The sequence below is a fragment of the Austrofundulus limnaeus genome, unplaced genomic scaffold (assembly GCF_001266775.1).
Source record: "Austrofundulus limnaeus strain Quisiro unplaced genomic scaffold, Austrofundulus_limnaeus-1.0 Scaffold0, whole genome shotgun sequence".
In the NCBI taxonomy this organism is placed as follows: Eukaryota; Metazoa; Chordata; class Actinopteri; order Cyprinodontiformes; family Rivulidae; genus Austrofundulus; species Austrofundulus limnaeus.
The window spans coordinates 3,150,856-3,167,020 of NW_013952402.1; the positions used below are offsets into that span (position 1 = coordinate 3,150,856).

At 36.3% G+C, this 16,165-nt stretch overlaps 4 protein-coding genes across 6 annotated transcripts in view; 3 read left to right on the top strand and 1 right to left on the bottom strand.

The window, feature by feature from the left end:
* Nucleotides 1-719, top strand: part of LOC106522268 (ras association domain-containing protein 4) — a gene marked incomplete in the record, with an annotated part of 16,893 nt that extends 16,174 nt beyond the window's left edge. Inside the window, 1 exon segment of the mRNA XM_014015255.1 lies at nt 335-719. Coding sequence (XP_013870709.1) covers nt 335-404 — 70 coding nt within the window.
* Nucleotides 720-1,291: 572 nt separating this feature from the next.
* Nucleotides 1,292-11,367, top strand: LOC106522054 (peroxisomal N(1)-acetyl-spermine/spermidine oxidase). Of its 2 annotated transcripts, XM_014014940.1 has the most exons (11): nt 1,292-1,346; nt 1,877-2,195; nt 2,468-2,644; nt 2,762-2,892; nt 2,998-3,185; nt 3,613-3,794; nt 3,891-4,060; nt 8,546-8,631; nt 8,757-8,869; nt 10,139-10,293; nt 10,404-11,367. In XM_014014940.1, exons 2-11 carry the CDS (start codon nt 2,042-2,044, stop codon nt 10,536-10,538), a joined length of 1,491 nt encoding a protein of 496 aa, XP_013870394.1. In that variant the 5' UTR covers nt 1,292-1,346; nt 1,877-2,041; the 3' UTR covers nt 10,539-11,367. The 2 variants fall into 2 exon arrangements, with proteins under 2 accessions (XP_013870394.1, XP_013870462.1); XM_014015008.1 differs by lacking the exon at nt 1,292-1,346 and having other exon boundaries at nt 1,458-2,195.
* Nucleotides 11,368-12,129: 762 nt separating this feature from the next.
* The window catches only part of LOC106521929 (peroxisomal N(1)-acetyl-spermine/spermidine oxidase), a 5,418-nt gene continuing 1,382 nt past the window's right edge, over nt 12,130-16,165 (top strand). For both annotated transcript variants that reach the window (XM_014014741.1, XM_014014826.1), the window contains exons 1-8: nt 12,130-12,354; nt 13,136-13,312; nt 13,488-13,618; nt 13,742-13,929; nt 14,052-14,233; nt 14,335-14,504; nt 14,592-14,677; nt 14,759-14,871. In XM_014014741.1, the coding sequence (XP_013870195.1) occupies nt 12,207-12,354; nt 13,136-13,312; nt 13,488-13,618; nt 13,742-13,929; nt 14,052-14,233; nt 14,335-14,504; nt 14,592-14,677; nt 14,759-14,871 (1,195 nt within the window). In that variant the 5' untranslated portion in view covers nt 12,130-12,206. The remainder of the gene's footprint in view (nt 12,355-13,135; nt 13,313-13,487; nt 13,619-13,741; nt 13,930-14,051; nt 14,234-14,334; nt 14,505-14,591; nt 14,678-14,758; nt 14,872-16,165) is intronic.
* LOC106522190 (protein fem-1 homolog C) lies at nt 15,379-15,915 on the bottom strand (the record flags this gene model as incomplete). The annotated part of the gene is given in 2 exon segments (XM_014015139.1): nt 15,379-15,639; nt 15,746-15,915. Coding segments are annotated over 2 exon segments (410 nt in total), but the record flags the coding sequence as incomplete, so codon positions are not given.

The following is a 16,165-nucleotide window of genomic DNA, read 5'->3' on the forward strand; positions in this document are numbered from 1 at the left end:
AATCAACTTTTGTAAGAGAGTATAATGATCAACTGTGTCAAACGCTTTACGAAAATCAATCTATACAGCACCAGTTACTTGACCTTTGTTCAAAGCAGCACGTATTTGTTTAGTGAATAAAATTAATTAAACCTGTTTATTGGTAACATTCTGTGGTAGCAGTAGGTAATTGCTGTTACGCGTGGTTCTTTAATTTGAGGAAATTGGTACTGGAAAGTCCTTGAAAGGTTCTTGAATTTAATGTTGACCAAGGAGTGGGAACCCTGATTTCAGTTTCAGAGTGTGTAATTTACCATGTCGCCATGTTTTATTTGGGTGCTTTCCTCCCCTGCAGGTACAGCTCTCTGAGATCCATGATTCTACACCAGCTGGAAGGCAGGGCTCACTCCAGTGACAGAGTTTGATTTTTTTTTTTTATGTGTGAATGAAAGGAAGGGAAGGGTGGATCACCAATGATCAGTGATTTTCTGTGGGAACATTTCCCAACACTGTAATGAATGTAGAGTTGAACAAGTGCTTCTATTTGATACGTAATTTTTAGATCTTCATATTTCACCACTTTGTATGATCACCTTTACTTATTATTCTTGCTGTAATATCAGGTTTTTTATCTATTGATATAAAAACATTTTGTATAAAATGAGCAATGTATATATTATTTATTCAAGATTTGTTGTAATGACTTGAACCTTTAAATGCAATAAATCAGTTCTAGTGTTTGTTGTGTGCTCTCTGCATGTCTACACTGCCAAATTCTCACATCAGAATGTTTTCATTGTTTCCTTTACTTCCATTAGAACACAGATTTGCTATGTGTGTGTGGTGTGTTATGATTACACAATGGAGGTATCCTGAGAAAGGAGGCCACTTCCTGTCTCTCACAGTTTCAAATCTATGGAAAGTTTTATGACTTCATAGGGGTGATCGGTGTTCTTATTTGATTATTCTGATGGTAATGAGAACACACTCATACAAAGACACAACATTCACAAACGACGTAAAAGTATGTTCCTTGGCAAAGGGACCAGAATGCAAAAAACTTTGAGGAGAAAAAAAAAACATTTAAGAAAAATAACAATACCGACTTTGTTTGCTGAAAAGAATACTCATTCCAGGTTGAAAATAAATTTTATTAGCTTAAACCAATGTTTTGACAAGRAAGATTAAAGAGTTTTTTTTTTAAATGAGGTGCCAGAAAAAAAAAATGCACAGTTTTCCTAAAGAAAAGAGCTGTTTTTCCTATCCGCTCCACAAGATGGCAGTAGTGCACTAATATAAAAGCAAAGCCATGTGGTCACGTGATCCACAAAGCGGCTGGATCCCGGAAGTAACTGCATGTGTAAACAGTAAGGGATTTATGCACAAAAACGGCATCACTTTACATTATTTATATGTGAAGATTTGTAACAATGTAGGAAAGTGACCAGTCATTGTTATTTGGTAATTATTTGTTAGTGTTATTTGTTTTAATAATTGTGAATCTGCGTAATCCGTAATCTGCGACTTTTTTTCAGCAAAGACAGAGTTGGACAGAATATGACACTAACAGACATAAATGGCTACGTTTATTTTAATTGGCTCCATTATTACACTTTTCTGTATTTCTGCAAACAAGTCGAATTAAAGTAGCCTCTGATTTTAAAGTCATACACGCATTTATTGGATTCACATTCAAAATCACTTAAAAATATTGTAAAATGTACAGAAAACACATTTCAGCTTGACAAAATAATCACAACTTTTTTTTTTTAAATCAGGCATTAAACTGCACTTCATGACATTTTTTGTGTCACGGATATTTTAGCCTTTTTTTTGGTATGTTTACATTTTTTCAGCAACTGGTTGCACTTTATATTCTGTTCCTTTTTACTTACAGCACTTTAATCCTGTTCACTTATGACTGTAATTACTGGACAGTAGAGCAAAGCTTTATCTACACTTTATAGCTCATAAAACTCCCGAGCTTTAAAAAGACAAGCTGAACAGTGCTCTAGAAGCAAGAAGGTTTAGAAGAGAAGACTGCACTAAAAGCGAAGCAGCAATGGCTCAAAACGTTGAAGCAAAAGTAGTGATAGTAGGCAGTGGGATATCAGGAATAGCTGCGGCACACAAGCTTGTTAAAGCTGGATTTCAGAATGTGAGGATACTGGAAGCGACTTCAAGAAGTGGAGGACGAATTAAAACAGACAAACTGGGTGAGCACAATTCATTTTGCTGGTTATCAGTAGTTTTAATGAAACAAAACTGGGATAATCAAACATGATTTATTACCTAATCAGGAGATGTTGTGCCATGAAAAGTGTGGATTTAAAAGTCTGTCTTTGTTCAAAAATCCTTCAGTTAAAACTTGATAACGATCAATAAAATCCTTAATGTAGAATTTTAATAAAGTACTTGTCRTGTCACTAAAAACAAACAGAAACTGAGAATCAACCAAGCCAATTTAAATAATGTGTTTTGTCTATAGGCAATACTATGATAGAGATAGGTGCAGCTTTTATCCACGGTCCATCTCAGAAGAACCCTGTGTTTTGTTTGGCCCGTGACTTTAACCTCTTGGATCCTAAAGCCCTGACCCCTGAGAACCAGGCTGCACAAGTTGATGAATACCCTCCTCAGGTTCCRAACTGGTTCAGTAGTTCAGGTGACCCAAAATCACTTTTAATTTAACTGTTTTTTTAGTGACAAACATATCGTTTCTGGTACTTTTGCCTTTTCATGTGCAGAAAAGGGTTATTTTGTTCAATATTATTATTATCAGGTGAGAAGCTGGATCCTGAGCGTATGGAACCTGCTATGGTGTTGTTTCATGAGCTCATAGATAACACTCCCCAGTCGAAAGTTTACAAAAAACGATCCTGGCACAGTGTTGGTGATTTCATAAGATCAGAGGTATGTTTTATTTGTCCGGGACTAAGAAGATTCGTCTGTTCTTATTTATTACCTAAACAGAAGGAAGGGGAAATGATTGTTTTGTGCTTGCTTGTTTTTATGTAGATACGAAGGCGAGCAGCAAAGAGGTGGAAAGGTAAAGATAAGAACACCAGACGGCTGTTGCTGGGGGCCGTTAACACCATGCTGAAGGAGGAGTGCTGTGCAAGTGCAACACCTTCAATGGATGCATTAGACTTGGGTGGATTTTCTCTGTACCAGCATATAAAAGGGATAGACTGCACCTTCCCAAGGTTTGCATGTCTTTAGCCTTAAAATAGCATAAAACAGCATTAAATAGTTCAACTCACCATTTTTTTTTCTTTATTCATGTGGGGCTATTAAGTGTTTTCTCCCTGTTTTTTACCATTCTTTGTTGTGTACAAACTATTAGTTTCATCTTTAGCTGTATTCACTGTTGTTCTCTTTGGGCGCACTCTAATTATTACTTTATAAAATCAGTCATTTTTCCAGTATGTTTTCCTGTTTTATTCAATGGAAGCATGAGGGCAGTAGACTAAATTTCCAACACGATTGTCACCTCTATACCAATATTAGCAGATATAGAGTCACATAACTGCCATAAGCTGAAATATCCAAAGTCATTTTTGATGTTTAAGTCCATCAGAAGGTATTGAATGTGGAGTTTAGAGGCTTACAGTGTAATCTTTTTTTTTTCAGTGGTTTTGAGGGTTTAATCGACAACTTGATGTCAGAGCTCCCCGCTGATATTGTGACCTACAATCGTCCTGTGCYCTGTGTTCACTGGAACAACAGCGAAAGCGGAGTTAATCCTGTGACCGTTCTTTGTGACGATGGGGAGAAGATTCCTGCTGATCATGTTATTGTCACCGTGTCTTTAGGTAGACTTCTATTAACACATACATTGAAAAGCTTTTCCTTTTGAATCTAAGCTTGTTCAAGTATTAAGATTGTTCTTATTATTTTTATTTTACCAGGTTACCTGAAGAAGCACCACTCAACCCTATTCTCGCCTCCTCTTCCACCTCAGAAGTTGCAGTCCATTGACAAACTGGGCTTTGGGACATGTGATAAAATCCATGTTGAGTTTGAGTCTCCATGGTGGGATGCTGACTGCGAGATCATCTATCTGGTGTGGGATGATGAGGTCTGTAGAGCTTTTGGATAAAGATTACTTTAACTTAAAGTGCCTGTGACGTCAAATTTTTGTAACATGTATGAATGCATTTTTAGAAAGAGGACATGGATAAAATATTGCAAAAAATTTTTCATATCGCTGAGATGAACAGTTGTTGGGATATTTGCCTGTGAAGTAACAGGAAGTGATGTCAAAGGGGAATGTCTGCATGTGAACAGAGCGTTGCTACAACAGCTGATAACAGACTGTAGAATAGATTCTGATGTTTCTTAAGATTATTTTGAGTCACTATCAGAGATGAACAAGAGTCAGATTTCAAAATATATTATTTCAATAAACAAAGACCAGAGAGTTTTCTTTGTTACAGAGTTCCCCTTTGATGTCACTTCCTGTTTCACTTTGGCTGAGCCAAGTTCAAAAGAAAATATGCCAGTTATGAGACAAAATGAGTAAAATTGTTTGTATTGTTCCAACTTTCTTAAATATAAAGATGTTTTCTTTGACTTTTTGTATTTGAAGAATATGCATGTCACAGGCACTTTAAAGGAGTAGTTCAAATAGTTTGAAGTTGGGTTCTGTTGAGAGGTATTAAACTATGTAGTGATTTATACTACACCTTCTTATAATAAATATTATAAGGAAATTCACAGGTTCTTCTTATTTTTGGTAATATCTTCTTTATAGAAAATGAATGGACAAAACACACAATAAGATGAGCGTACTCAGTGAGTTTAAGATGATCTAAAATAAACAAGATAATTATTTATTTACAGAATCAAATAAATTACTAATGTACACCTTATTGTGAGATTAATTTCCTATAAAAAGTTTAACAACAAWTTTTGAGGTTTAGATGTTAATAAATCATTTGTTTGTGGCACTTTTTCTTAAGTTTTGGCAGGGCAGTTTAAGAGGAAAGAATGGAGGAGGAAGAGAAGTTAGTTTTAACTTTAACCCTTAAAGAATGTGGATTTTAACCAGAAAGGCAGACGTTTCTCAACGAATTCAGCCAGACACAGGTACGCTCAGTAACGGTCAGCCATTACCTTGACCGGGGTTAGTTTCACCCACCACGGCTCAAGTCTGAGGAAAGATCGTCCAACTGGTGAAGAACTTTTCAATTAAATTCAATTAAATATTTTTTATTAATTTCATTAAAAAATACTATATACAATAATAAAAAATAAACCCAAACCAAAAAATATATACAAATCAAAATAAAATGAAAGGTAGCAGAAGAAGAATAAATCTTATTTTGTATGTCCCTTTTCGACCCAGAATATATTCAAACGAAACACAATTTACAAAACAATACTAAATAATATTAAAGGGGCAATATTATGTGTTTCTCAGGCATATATTTAAATACTATACCATAATAAAGTATCTATGTCACCTTTAGCTGTTATTAAAATGCTGTTTTTATGTTTAAATGAAAATAAACATCTTCTCATCACTTCCTCGTCTAAACGCCTTGAAATTGGCCTCTGTCTCTTTAAGAGCCACCTTCTGCTTCTGTTCAGTCCCGTTTGGGGGGGGGAGGGGGTCGCACTTTTCATATATCTTCAAAAAACTTTGATTTATCTGTCTCTTAAATATATACAGATCTAGCATTTTTAAGATCATCTTCCAGACCATTCCATAATTCTATACCTTGGATTAAAGTACATCTTTCTTTCAAGCAAGTACGAAAATATGGCTTCACAAATATTTCCATCCCCTTTGGATAATAACAACGGTCTCTCTTAACAAAGTTTACCTGAATGTTGGAAGGTAATATGTTTCTGTGAGCCTTMTACATWAACAGTAAAATATTGTAGTCAATCAAATCATAGAATTTCAAAAACTTCTCAGAACCTCAACCAGTTGGACACTTTCCAGGTGRGTTTARGTTACTCCTTCAGTGTCTTCTGGGCTGCTTTCACTCGCAGATCAGAGACGAGGCYCTTCTCTGTATCCTTCTCAAAAATAGAATACTTCCACTCAGAAGTTTCAAAACAAAAGTTTCTCTGTGAGTAACTTTGGTAAGCTCAAAATAGACGAGACCAAGTGATGGTCTGGTCTAGGCAAAGAGGTTCTCCCTTTGACTCAATAGGTTAAACCTCACAGCCAGGCTGTTCTTTTCCTCGGAGAGCCAGCTGCYTCCTRGTGAAGCATGAGAGCATTCGCTTTCCAACTCAGCTCAACAGACTGTTAGTTTAAAGATGTTAGTTTAAAAGAAAGGAAGTGTTATTGAAGCACTGCCAGGTGTTGTTTGTCTTTTAAAAAATTGTTGACGTCTGCACAGTCGTACAGCTCGTTCTGACCTGCTCTTTGCACTTTAAAGAACACTTCAAGAATGATTTACTGAAAACTTAAAAATGAATTATTTCATATAAAACATTCATTATAATTGATTTTATTTGATTTGATTTATTGATTCAACAGGAAAAGATTATTAAAAATCAAGCCTGACTCAGCATAATTGCTGTTTTACAGCAGGTTCCTGTTCTGCAGCACATAAAACACTCAGAAATACAGCATCACAATCACATCATTATACACCATAGACACAAAGACAAAAAAGCATAACAAATTTCAGGAAGGCAGCATTTGCAAAATAGGACATCTAAATATGAGCACAACAAAAAGTGTCCAGCAGATGGCTGACAAGATTCTTCTTAAAGGGCTGTAGTTTTGAAATGGACTTTATGTTTTGAGGAATGTCATTCCATGCTTTAGTATAAACATAGAAGAAAGACCTCTGGCCGTAACAGTTTTTAAAAGMTGGTAATATCAGTTGTCCTTTTGTAACAGATCTAGTTGAATGACCACTTCCAGAATTTGATTTGGGCAGCAATGCACAGAGTTCCATAATTCGCACCTTGGAAGATCTGAAAATATAAATTAATACCACTATACAAAACATAATTCTGAAAAGTCAAGGCATCAGACAATGAAAGAACTGTACAGTGATGAGTCCAACCAGGAAGTTTTTTATGAATTTTGTAGGCCCTGTTGTAGAGCCTAACTATGGGTTCTAAGATTTCATTTGTTGTAAGAGACCTAACAGGTAAACAGTACGACATGGTTGAGAGTATAATGGCATGAAGATAGATATTTGAAACAGAAGATGTCAGATTGGATCTAATTTTTGAATAAACATATAATTTCTGTTTCAACTTAGTGMTTAAGACTTGTACATGATCACGATAAGTCAAATGAGAATCCAAAGTAATTCCAAGATATTTGTAGGTAGTGACAATATCAAGGGGTTTGTTTAACAAATAGTTGATTTGTTATATTGAAATGTCTCCTGGGTGAGGAAAAATACATGCACACAGTTTTTTTAAATTAATTGACAAAAGATTATCTTGAAGCCAACCATGAAATGTCTGAAGATCTGCTTGTAACTGACTATTAATAGATTCAATATTGAAATCAGACAAAAAAAAAAAAAGAACAGTATCATCAGCATACATTAAAATATTTGAATACTTCATTATTTTTGATGAAATGATGAATCAATGGTAAAAAAGTGTTGACATGCATTTTCAAGATATCCATATTTATCTTATATTTGTCAAACGCATGTGAGCCATTTAGAGATTGGAGTGTATTCAAAACATCACTGTGAAATTTCAGAAAATGAAAATTGCTTTGAAGTGTCAGGATATTTAAATAACTTTAAACTATTAGCTTATTAYCCATAATGATTCAGATAAAAATAATTATAAAATGTTTAATAATAAAGCTTAACCATAATGCAAAATTTAGTTAAGTAAAGTATTTAAACTTAAAAATCTATAATCAATTACTGTGGTTTCACAGTTAAAGTTCAAGCAGTGATTTACATCAAAGCACAGTAAAGCATCATAATAACATTCTTTTTGTGTTTTCTTTTTCATACATTGTTAAAATTATGAATAAAAGAAGTTTATTCAGTTTATCTGATTAATAAAAAGAAAATGTCTCTTTACTGTTTAAGAAAACCTGTTATGACTTTAACTTGAACAGAGTTCTGTCTCTTTAAAGGAAGCCTTCTYAGACCAAGGTCAAAGACAGGTGGAACTGTTTATTCCACCCCAGGTGACCACTACAACTATTAAAGGAGAAAAATCAGTCAAAATCCTATTTTTTTAGCCATTAAATACATTTTGTTTTGTGCTATGTGAAGCACCTCGTTTTAATTAAAGAGACAGCGTCAAAACGAGACACACCTCGGAAAAGGGGTGAAAGAGGGGCTTGTGGAGTTACAATAAGGAGCAATTAAAACCAAAGCATTGACGTTTTGCTTTTTATAAACCTAAATTGAATGATTTAAATGTGAAAAAGAAAGATTTAAAAGAACGATATGTCTGCTAATACATTACCTGTTTAATACATTTACATTTATTTGTCATAAAGTGTATTTTTATTTTCTCTGTACCAGAGCTCAACTTGCTTAGCTGTTAAATCTTGTTTTACCATCAATGTTTTGTTTTATACATTTTTTTTTTGTTTGTTTGTTTTCAGGAGAATATTTCAGACCAGGTGTCGGATTTAAGCAAAGACTGGATAAGGAAGATCTCCTCATTCAGTGTGCTCCAACCCTCTGAAAGGTCAGCAACATAATGATTCACCTGAACAGGCCATTCTGTCTGTAAAACATTTTCCACAGAGCTCCAGTGAGTCAGAAAGRAAAACCGTGGTGTGACGTACGTTTTGGTAATTATAAACCTTTCAGTGGCAGTCATGTTCTCTGTGGCTGGATTTCGGGCTATGAGGCAGAGTATATGGAGAAACTTCCTGAGGAGGAAATCAGGCGTTCTATCACGGAGCTCGTCCACGTCTTTACAGGTGAATCTAACTTCTGATCAGACAAAAAGTAGAACAAGCTCAAACATTCGTGTTAAATCCAAAATACATATGTTCATACAAGTTATGTTAAAAAAGGAAACAACCAGAACCACCAGATTCTGCATTAGTTTCATTCCACAGGCCATCAGACTGCTGAACRCARGTCACTAACAAAGTGACCGCAATGACAAACGCACATTGCCACAAACACAGTCACTTAGTCACACATGTATGAAAAATACTAATACATGTATACAACTGTACCCTCACAGATACTGTATTTATACTGTATTCATATGTATATGCAGGCTCATTTTCTAATTTTGTTTACTATAATTGTATAACCTGCTGTAATTGCACAAGAACTGCACCGTAAGTATCTAGGTTATGCATCATCACCATATTGTTGTTGAGAAATGAAATGAAATTTCATTCAYTTTTGTTTGGTAAACTGTACAATCCTGAAAGAGAATAAAGTTATTGAATTGAAATGAAAAAAGGTAGTGTGACTAAAATTACATAGTGTCCACATACTATGTGATAACTCATGTTGGTCCTGCTCAGACCACTGAAACAAACAATGTTTTCAGGACTTGAACAGCCTTTTAAAGTTTCTCAAGAAGTGAAAAACAACAACAAKAAAAAAAAAGCATTTTTGGGGCTTTGTTACATGACATTACTGTTGATATTTGTCAGCTAAAACTGGGGTGTTACAGATGGTTTTGTAATCAACAAAAAGGAAGCTCTCATAAAATGTAATCTGGTGTCTAAAATATAACATATAAAATAGAAAAAACTAAATGGGTTGAAAAATTAGACCCAGACAGAATATAAAGATATCTTTGCAGCACAGAGAGAAACCAAATTCAATTTGTCTGCGCTCCTAAACACAAAAACATGCATTTAATGGCAAAAAAAAGTGGATTTTACATGATGTTTCCTTTAATGCTGTGAACTGCCACTTCACTTATTATCTGGAGCGTGAGGAGGAAAATCCAGATTTGACAGTAGATGTTGCACAAGCTGCTCAATAGAAGTGAGGCAACATAAAAAAAACAAAGTCAAGGTCCAACGTTTTTTATTGTCATGCACAAACTGCAGGTTTTACGACAAATGGAAACAGAATGCTTCTACTTCATTATCTGTAATGAATAAATAAATATTTAATACATTTTGTGCATCTTAGCCATTGTTTTTGCTTTAATTTAATTAAATATTTGTCCTAGGTTTTGGGAGAATGGCCTGTTTCAACATACATTTTCATTTTAGGAGACCGCACCATCACGCCAAAGAGAATCGTGTGTACCAAGTGGTTTCACGATCCCTGGACCTTAGGATCCTACAGTCACCTAACTGTGGGCTGTTCTGCGCAGAACATCAGGAACATGGTGGAACCGCTGCCCAAGAGACGAGAGAAGACACAGGTGCACAGATTAAAAAAGGGGGTTGTTTGCACACAAAGGCATTTTTTAGACTGAGCTCACGCATGCAGAAACTGACAAATGTAATCTGTGCTTTTGTTTATTTGCTTCAGCCCCTGCAGGTGCTGTTTGCTGGGGAAGCAACTCATTCCTTCTACTTCTCCACAGTCCATGGAGCGCTTCTGACTGGGTGGAGAGAAGCTGACAGACTCATCTCACACTATTCTTCTAGCAGCTCCCACTCCTGAAGCCACAAAGTTAAATGTTAAATACCTGCTCAACTAATTAGATTTGTTTAATTGCTATTTTAAATGAGGCYTTACTGGAGAGTCGTCTGTTTTTTGTTTACCAATGGAGTGTCTAGCTTTTTTTCCTTCTATCACCCACCTTTACTGTAATAAATATAGGGTTCTGTAAATAGTTCAATAAAAACATGCAGGTCATGGTAGTTTCTTTAGAAAATAGTCAGCAGGCAGAGGCAAAGTTCAAAACAGGCAATATTTTCCCTGCCTTTTTTTCCCCATTGTTTTCCCCTCAGCAGGTGGGAACCTTAGGAAATTGACAGCAGGAACATCTTTACATGTTTAACTGTACAAAGTGCTAAAAGCAACAGGAAAATGGAGCTCATCAACATTTTTTTTGCATTTTGTAGACACTAAAGCTTAAGCCGCTATTGTTTGATGTGGCAAATCAACTTGTGAGAAATGAACTTTGAACTAGACCCTACTCTGATTTTAATGGGCACAAAAAATAGTGATCAATAAATCAAATGTTTTTATAATCCTTTTTTAACCACCAATTAAACACCTACAGTGCATATTCAAGATTGATCCTAGCTGGATTTGAAACAAATAATATATCTTTTTTTCAGATTTATTCAAACAAACTTTGCTAGTCAGTCAGATTAGGTGTTTTCCACAATTTAGAGAGTAAAGACTGTACTTTTTATAGATGTACGTGAAAAAATGGAAATGGAAAACCTCTAAGGATAAAAATGTAATTTGCTTGATATAAAATTTGAGAAAGAAAAATGAATGCATAAAATCAGGCAGAAATCAATAAACTTGCTAATCCTTATTTTGTTATTTTCTTGTTTTTTTTTCATGATCTGATCTATTTCAAGATGCTAAAACAAGTTGTTCCGGAAATATTTATTTAACAAAGACAGAAATACATGGTTCAAAAATAAAAAGTACTCTGTGGAATGGTCATTAGGATTTATTGCAATTGCAAGGCACACATAATGTCACACAGGGCTGTGGTACATAGAATGTGTACAATGAGGCAGTCTCAAATACACGCATTTATACAGAATGTTATCCAAAGAGACAATAAACATCTTTCCTGGTGCAGAAACTGGGCCAAGGAGAGAATGATGTTTGATAAACAGCAACATTAATTATTACTTCTAACAGATATTGTCTTGATCTTAAAACACTGTCGGAGAGAAAACAAGATAAAAACGTGGAATCAAACATGTTGACATTTTAAGGTAAGCAAAACAGGTCACTGACTTTTGACCTGAGAAGAAAGTGGGACTTCAGAGCAGTGCTTCCCAAACTTTTTATCATCTGACCCACAAAATATTCATGGCAAAAACTTGTGAAACTTGTGGTCTGAGTACACAAACTTTGTTAATAACCCTAAAAACAAAGGCTACACAAATAAAAACACTTGTTTATATTATTTTGTGTTTTTGTAATAATTACAGGGAAAATATTACATCTCCAATTATTTTATTACCCTTTAAATTGATTTCTGAAGAGGACAAGCTACAATGCAAAGTTTTATTTTGAAATTCTTGACCGGAAATTGACGCCGTCGTTCTCTAGAGAAAACGGTTTTCAGAAATTAGCGAGAAGCTTCAGGACTGTAGGAAACGAAAGAACAACACACATGGGTTTTGAGCTGTAAATATGGCTGGAAACGTGAAGATAGTGATTGTAGGCTGCGGAATAGCAGGGATAGCCGCGGCGCACAGACTCCTGAAACACGGTTTTCATAATGTCAGGATACTGGAAGCGACTGAAAGAAGCGGAGGACGAATCAAAACAGGAAAACTGGGTGAGCGACTTTACACTCAAGTCAAATACTGTACACATAAGGGCAAATAAAGGTCACAACAAAAGTTTTAACACCATCTATGTGACTGTAATCAGTCACATAGATGTCATTTAATGTTAAAGCCGCTGGATTTGAGCTGACAGATTTTTAAAGCTGCAAAAACAACACAATTTACTGACATATCTGCAGAACCAAATCACAAAGTTCTCGAAATAAAACAGTGATCTAACATGGTTATAACTGCGGAACAGGTGWAATCTTGATTACCATCACTGCACCCAGATGAAAATAAATCCATGCAAGCTTTTTGTTAAGACATGTCATCTGTGAGATTAGCATTCAGTCTGAGATGGTTTTTACTATTTATGTAAAATCAAGAAAGCCTGGATAAAAAGACACTTCTCTTTATCACACAGACTGGTCAGTTGTTCCCTTTGATCCCATTCCAACATTGTATAACTTTAACTTTGACACTGCAGTGCATGGAAATAAAAGACAATAAATGCAAACTTTGCTCTGACGAAAGTCTTATCTGTAGGTTTTTGTATTTTCCCTGAAGGAGGATGAGTTTTTATTATGAAAGCCATAAGGTTTTCAATTACTATTGCTCAAATATCTGTATGTAACTATTTAAAAATAAAAGCTTATAAAACTTGTTAAACTTTAACTGTCTCATTATTAATGCCAGTATAATTACGTTTAAGAGAAACTAAATGGTTTTGTAAATATTCATTTTTGTGTGGGCTGCTGCACACTTTATTTATATATTTTTCCTTTTTAGGTGATATTGTTATTGAGATTGGGGCAAACTGGATCCACGGCCCGTCCGAGGAGAACCCCGTGTTTTGTTTGGCCCGTCAGTACGGACTGCTGGATCCAAAGGCCCTGACCCTAGAAAACCAGTCCATAGATGTTGGAGGACACCCCCAAGGACCTCCCAATTTCTTCAGCAGTTCAGGTTGACAAGAATCCAACTCTGATCAGTTTATAGACTCTGTGAGGAATCACTAGTCCCAGTAATTATTTTAACAAATTAAATTAGGGTCTAATCAGTGCTTTTAAATAAATTTTGATTCCTTACAGCGTGCATGTGAAGTAGACATGTTGGTAAATAGCTTCTGTCGTGTGTTCAGGTCGGAAGCTGAGCGCCGAGGACGTCTTTTCAGCTCAGGAACTGTTTTATGAGCTGATGACTGAATGTTCGGAGTTTCAGGGCCAAAAAGGAGAGCCCTGTGCCAGCGTGGGAGATTTCCTACGCAGAGAGGCCGGTTTCTCTCAGTGACCAGAAAAGAAACGAATGTTTCTGCTCGCCGTCGCGGACAGATATTTCAGATTTCCTCAAAGCTCCGATGGTTTGATGATTTGATTCGTTGCTTTCCGTCTGCAGGCGAAAGAACGAGCAGCAAAGCGATGGAAAGATGTCGACCCGGCCACCAAATCTCTGCGTCTGTGTGTGATCAGCAACATGCTGAAGGTGGAGTGCTCCATTAACGGGGCTCACAGCATGGATGAGGTGGGTCTGGGGACCTTTGGCCTATACAAGACTCTGCCTGGACTGGACTGCACATTCCCAGGGTTTGTACTTTAACTCTGTGCAGCAAACTGTTACTGTGTGGCTAAATTATAAACTGCAGAGGTTTATAGTGTTGACGTGAAGCATCATTTAAAACGGATGATTCTTTTTTTTTCCCATGCAGTGGCTACGAAGGTCTAATTAAAAACTTGATGTCGGAGCTCCCTGATGGTTTAGTGTCCTACAGCCGCCCTGTTCGATGCGTCCACTGGAACGATGCGGAAAAGGCAAAAAACCTGGTGACCGTTGAGTGCGAAGATGGAGAAAGAATCATCGCAGATCACGTTATTGTAACTGTGCCTTTAGGTAAATTTATTAAATCATACAACCTAATTGATCAGTCATTTGCCTCAAACATGCTGAGTCAGCTCTTCTGAAGTATGGCCCCTTAATCGTTACTTTATCAGGATACCTAAAGAAACACCATTCAACCCTCTTCCACCCTCCTCTTCCTCTACACAAGCTGCACTCCATCCAGAGGATTGGTTTTGGGACAAACAATAAAATATTTGTGGAGTTTGACTCGCTGTGGTGGGATCCTGACTGTGAGATCATCCATCTGGTGTGGGAAGATGAGGTGAGACGAACACTTTCACTTACATTCTTTGAAGAAGCACAGTTGTTTAAATAGTGAATGTCTCTTTTGTCTCCCATCACGATGCAGGATGCTGTGGTGGATCAGATCCCAGATCTGCAGAGGTCCTGGATAAAGAAGTTGGTGGGCTTCACTGTGCTCAAACCCACTGAAAGGTCAGAGGTCACGGTACTGATACCCGGCATCGTTTTGCTGTCGTTAATGGTAAATAATAGTGTTTTTGGTTTACATTTCAGGTATGGCCATGTTCTGTGTGGCTGGATAGCGGGACATGAGGCAGAGTTTATGGAAACTCTGTCTGAACACGAGGTCAGACGTGAAATGACACAACTGATTCGCAGGTTTACAGGTGAGTCGTAACGATGAACCTTTATGATAGATTTGGGCTCAAGCAGTGAAGCTGCACGTCATTTTATTCTTTCATATACCAACTGTTTTCTTTTGCTGTTACAAACTGTTTAAATGGTTTGTCTCTTTTAAAATGTGTTAAAATGGTTTGTCTCTGTTACTTTTGTTTTGTTCATAACTTTGATTTTTTTTTGTTATATGAACCTATTCTAGAAAAAAGGGGCAGATATAAGATTTTTTTCTTGTCTCTGCTGCCTTTCATTTCATTTTATTTGTGATTTTGATATACATATTTTTATTTCTCTCATTTTTTCTTTTTGTTGTATAATGTATATAAAATTGTTTGTTTTGCTTTAATGAAATGAATAAAGATATGAACTTATTCTTGTGGAAAAAAGGGGCCGATATAAGATTTTTCTTCTCTCTGCTGCCTTTCATTTCATTTTATTTGTGATTTTGATATACATATTTTTTTTTCTCTCATTTTTTCTTTTTGTTGTATAATGTATATAAAATTGTTTGTTTTGCTTTAATGAAATGAATAAAGAATTGAAAAAAATAAAATAAAAGATCGTCTCACCTCCCTGGCATAGTCATATGCCATGATGAGCTGCTTGGGTTCTGGTTTCTGGACAATGTTGTTACTGTCCAGGTACCTGAGGTCCATGGCTCTCTTCCAGTATTTTAAAGCTCCGAGCAGATCTCTTTTCTTGTCTACAAAAGTAGCTCCCAACAGCTCCAGGGCGTCAATGCGCTCCGTGTGTCTCGTCTGTAGAACCAAGAACGTTATTTTTTTCTTTCAATAATCAATTGAATTAATAAACATTACAAGCTTTTTCAGATGTACAAGTTTGCCGTGACGAATAAAGTCCAACCTGCACGTGTGTCGTCAAATAGTCTACGATGTTAGTGTGGCCTGTAACGCTGGCAGAGAGGAGGGGAGTCATGCCGTAGCCATCCTGTTCCATGGTGGCGCCGTACTGCAGCAACATCCGCATGATCTCCAGGCTGCCCGACTCTGCGCAGTCATGGAGCGCTGTGTTGCCTGCGAACAACCAACGCAAACCGTTACAGTACGAGAACAGAGGATTTACTATGTCCCAAATCAATAACAACAGCGTGACTGCTCAGGAGGAGTCGGATTTTCCAGTCAAATTAAAGTGGTCTCGACAAAGTGACAATGGAGTTTTTTTAAATTGCCTTTGTTCATTTTGAAAAACCAAAAAGAAAAAAATTGTATAGGTCTTCTGGACGGGTTCTTCTCTAACGAAACGTTTCGTCTCTCCTCCAAGAGA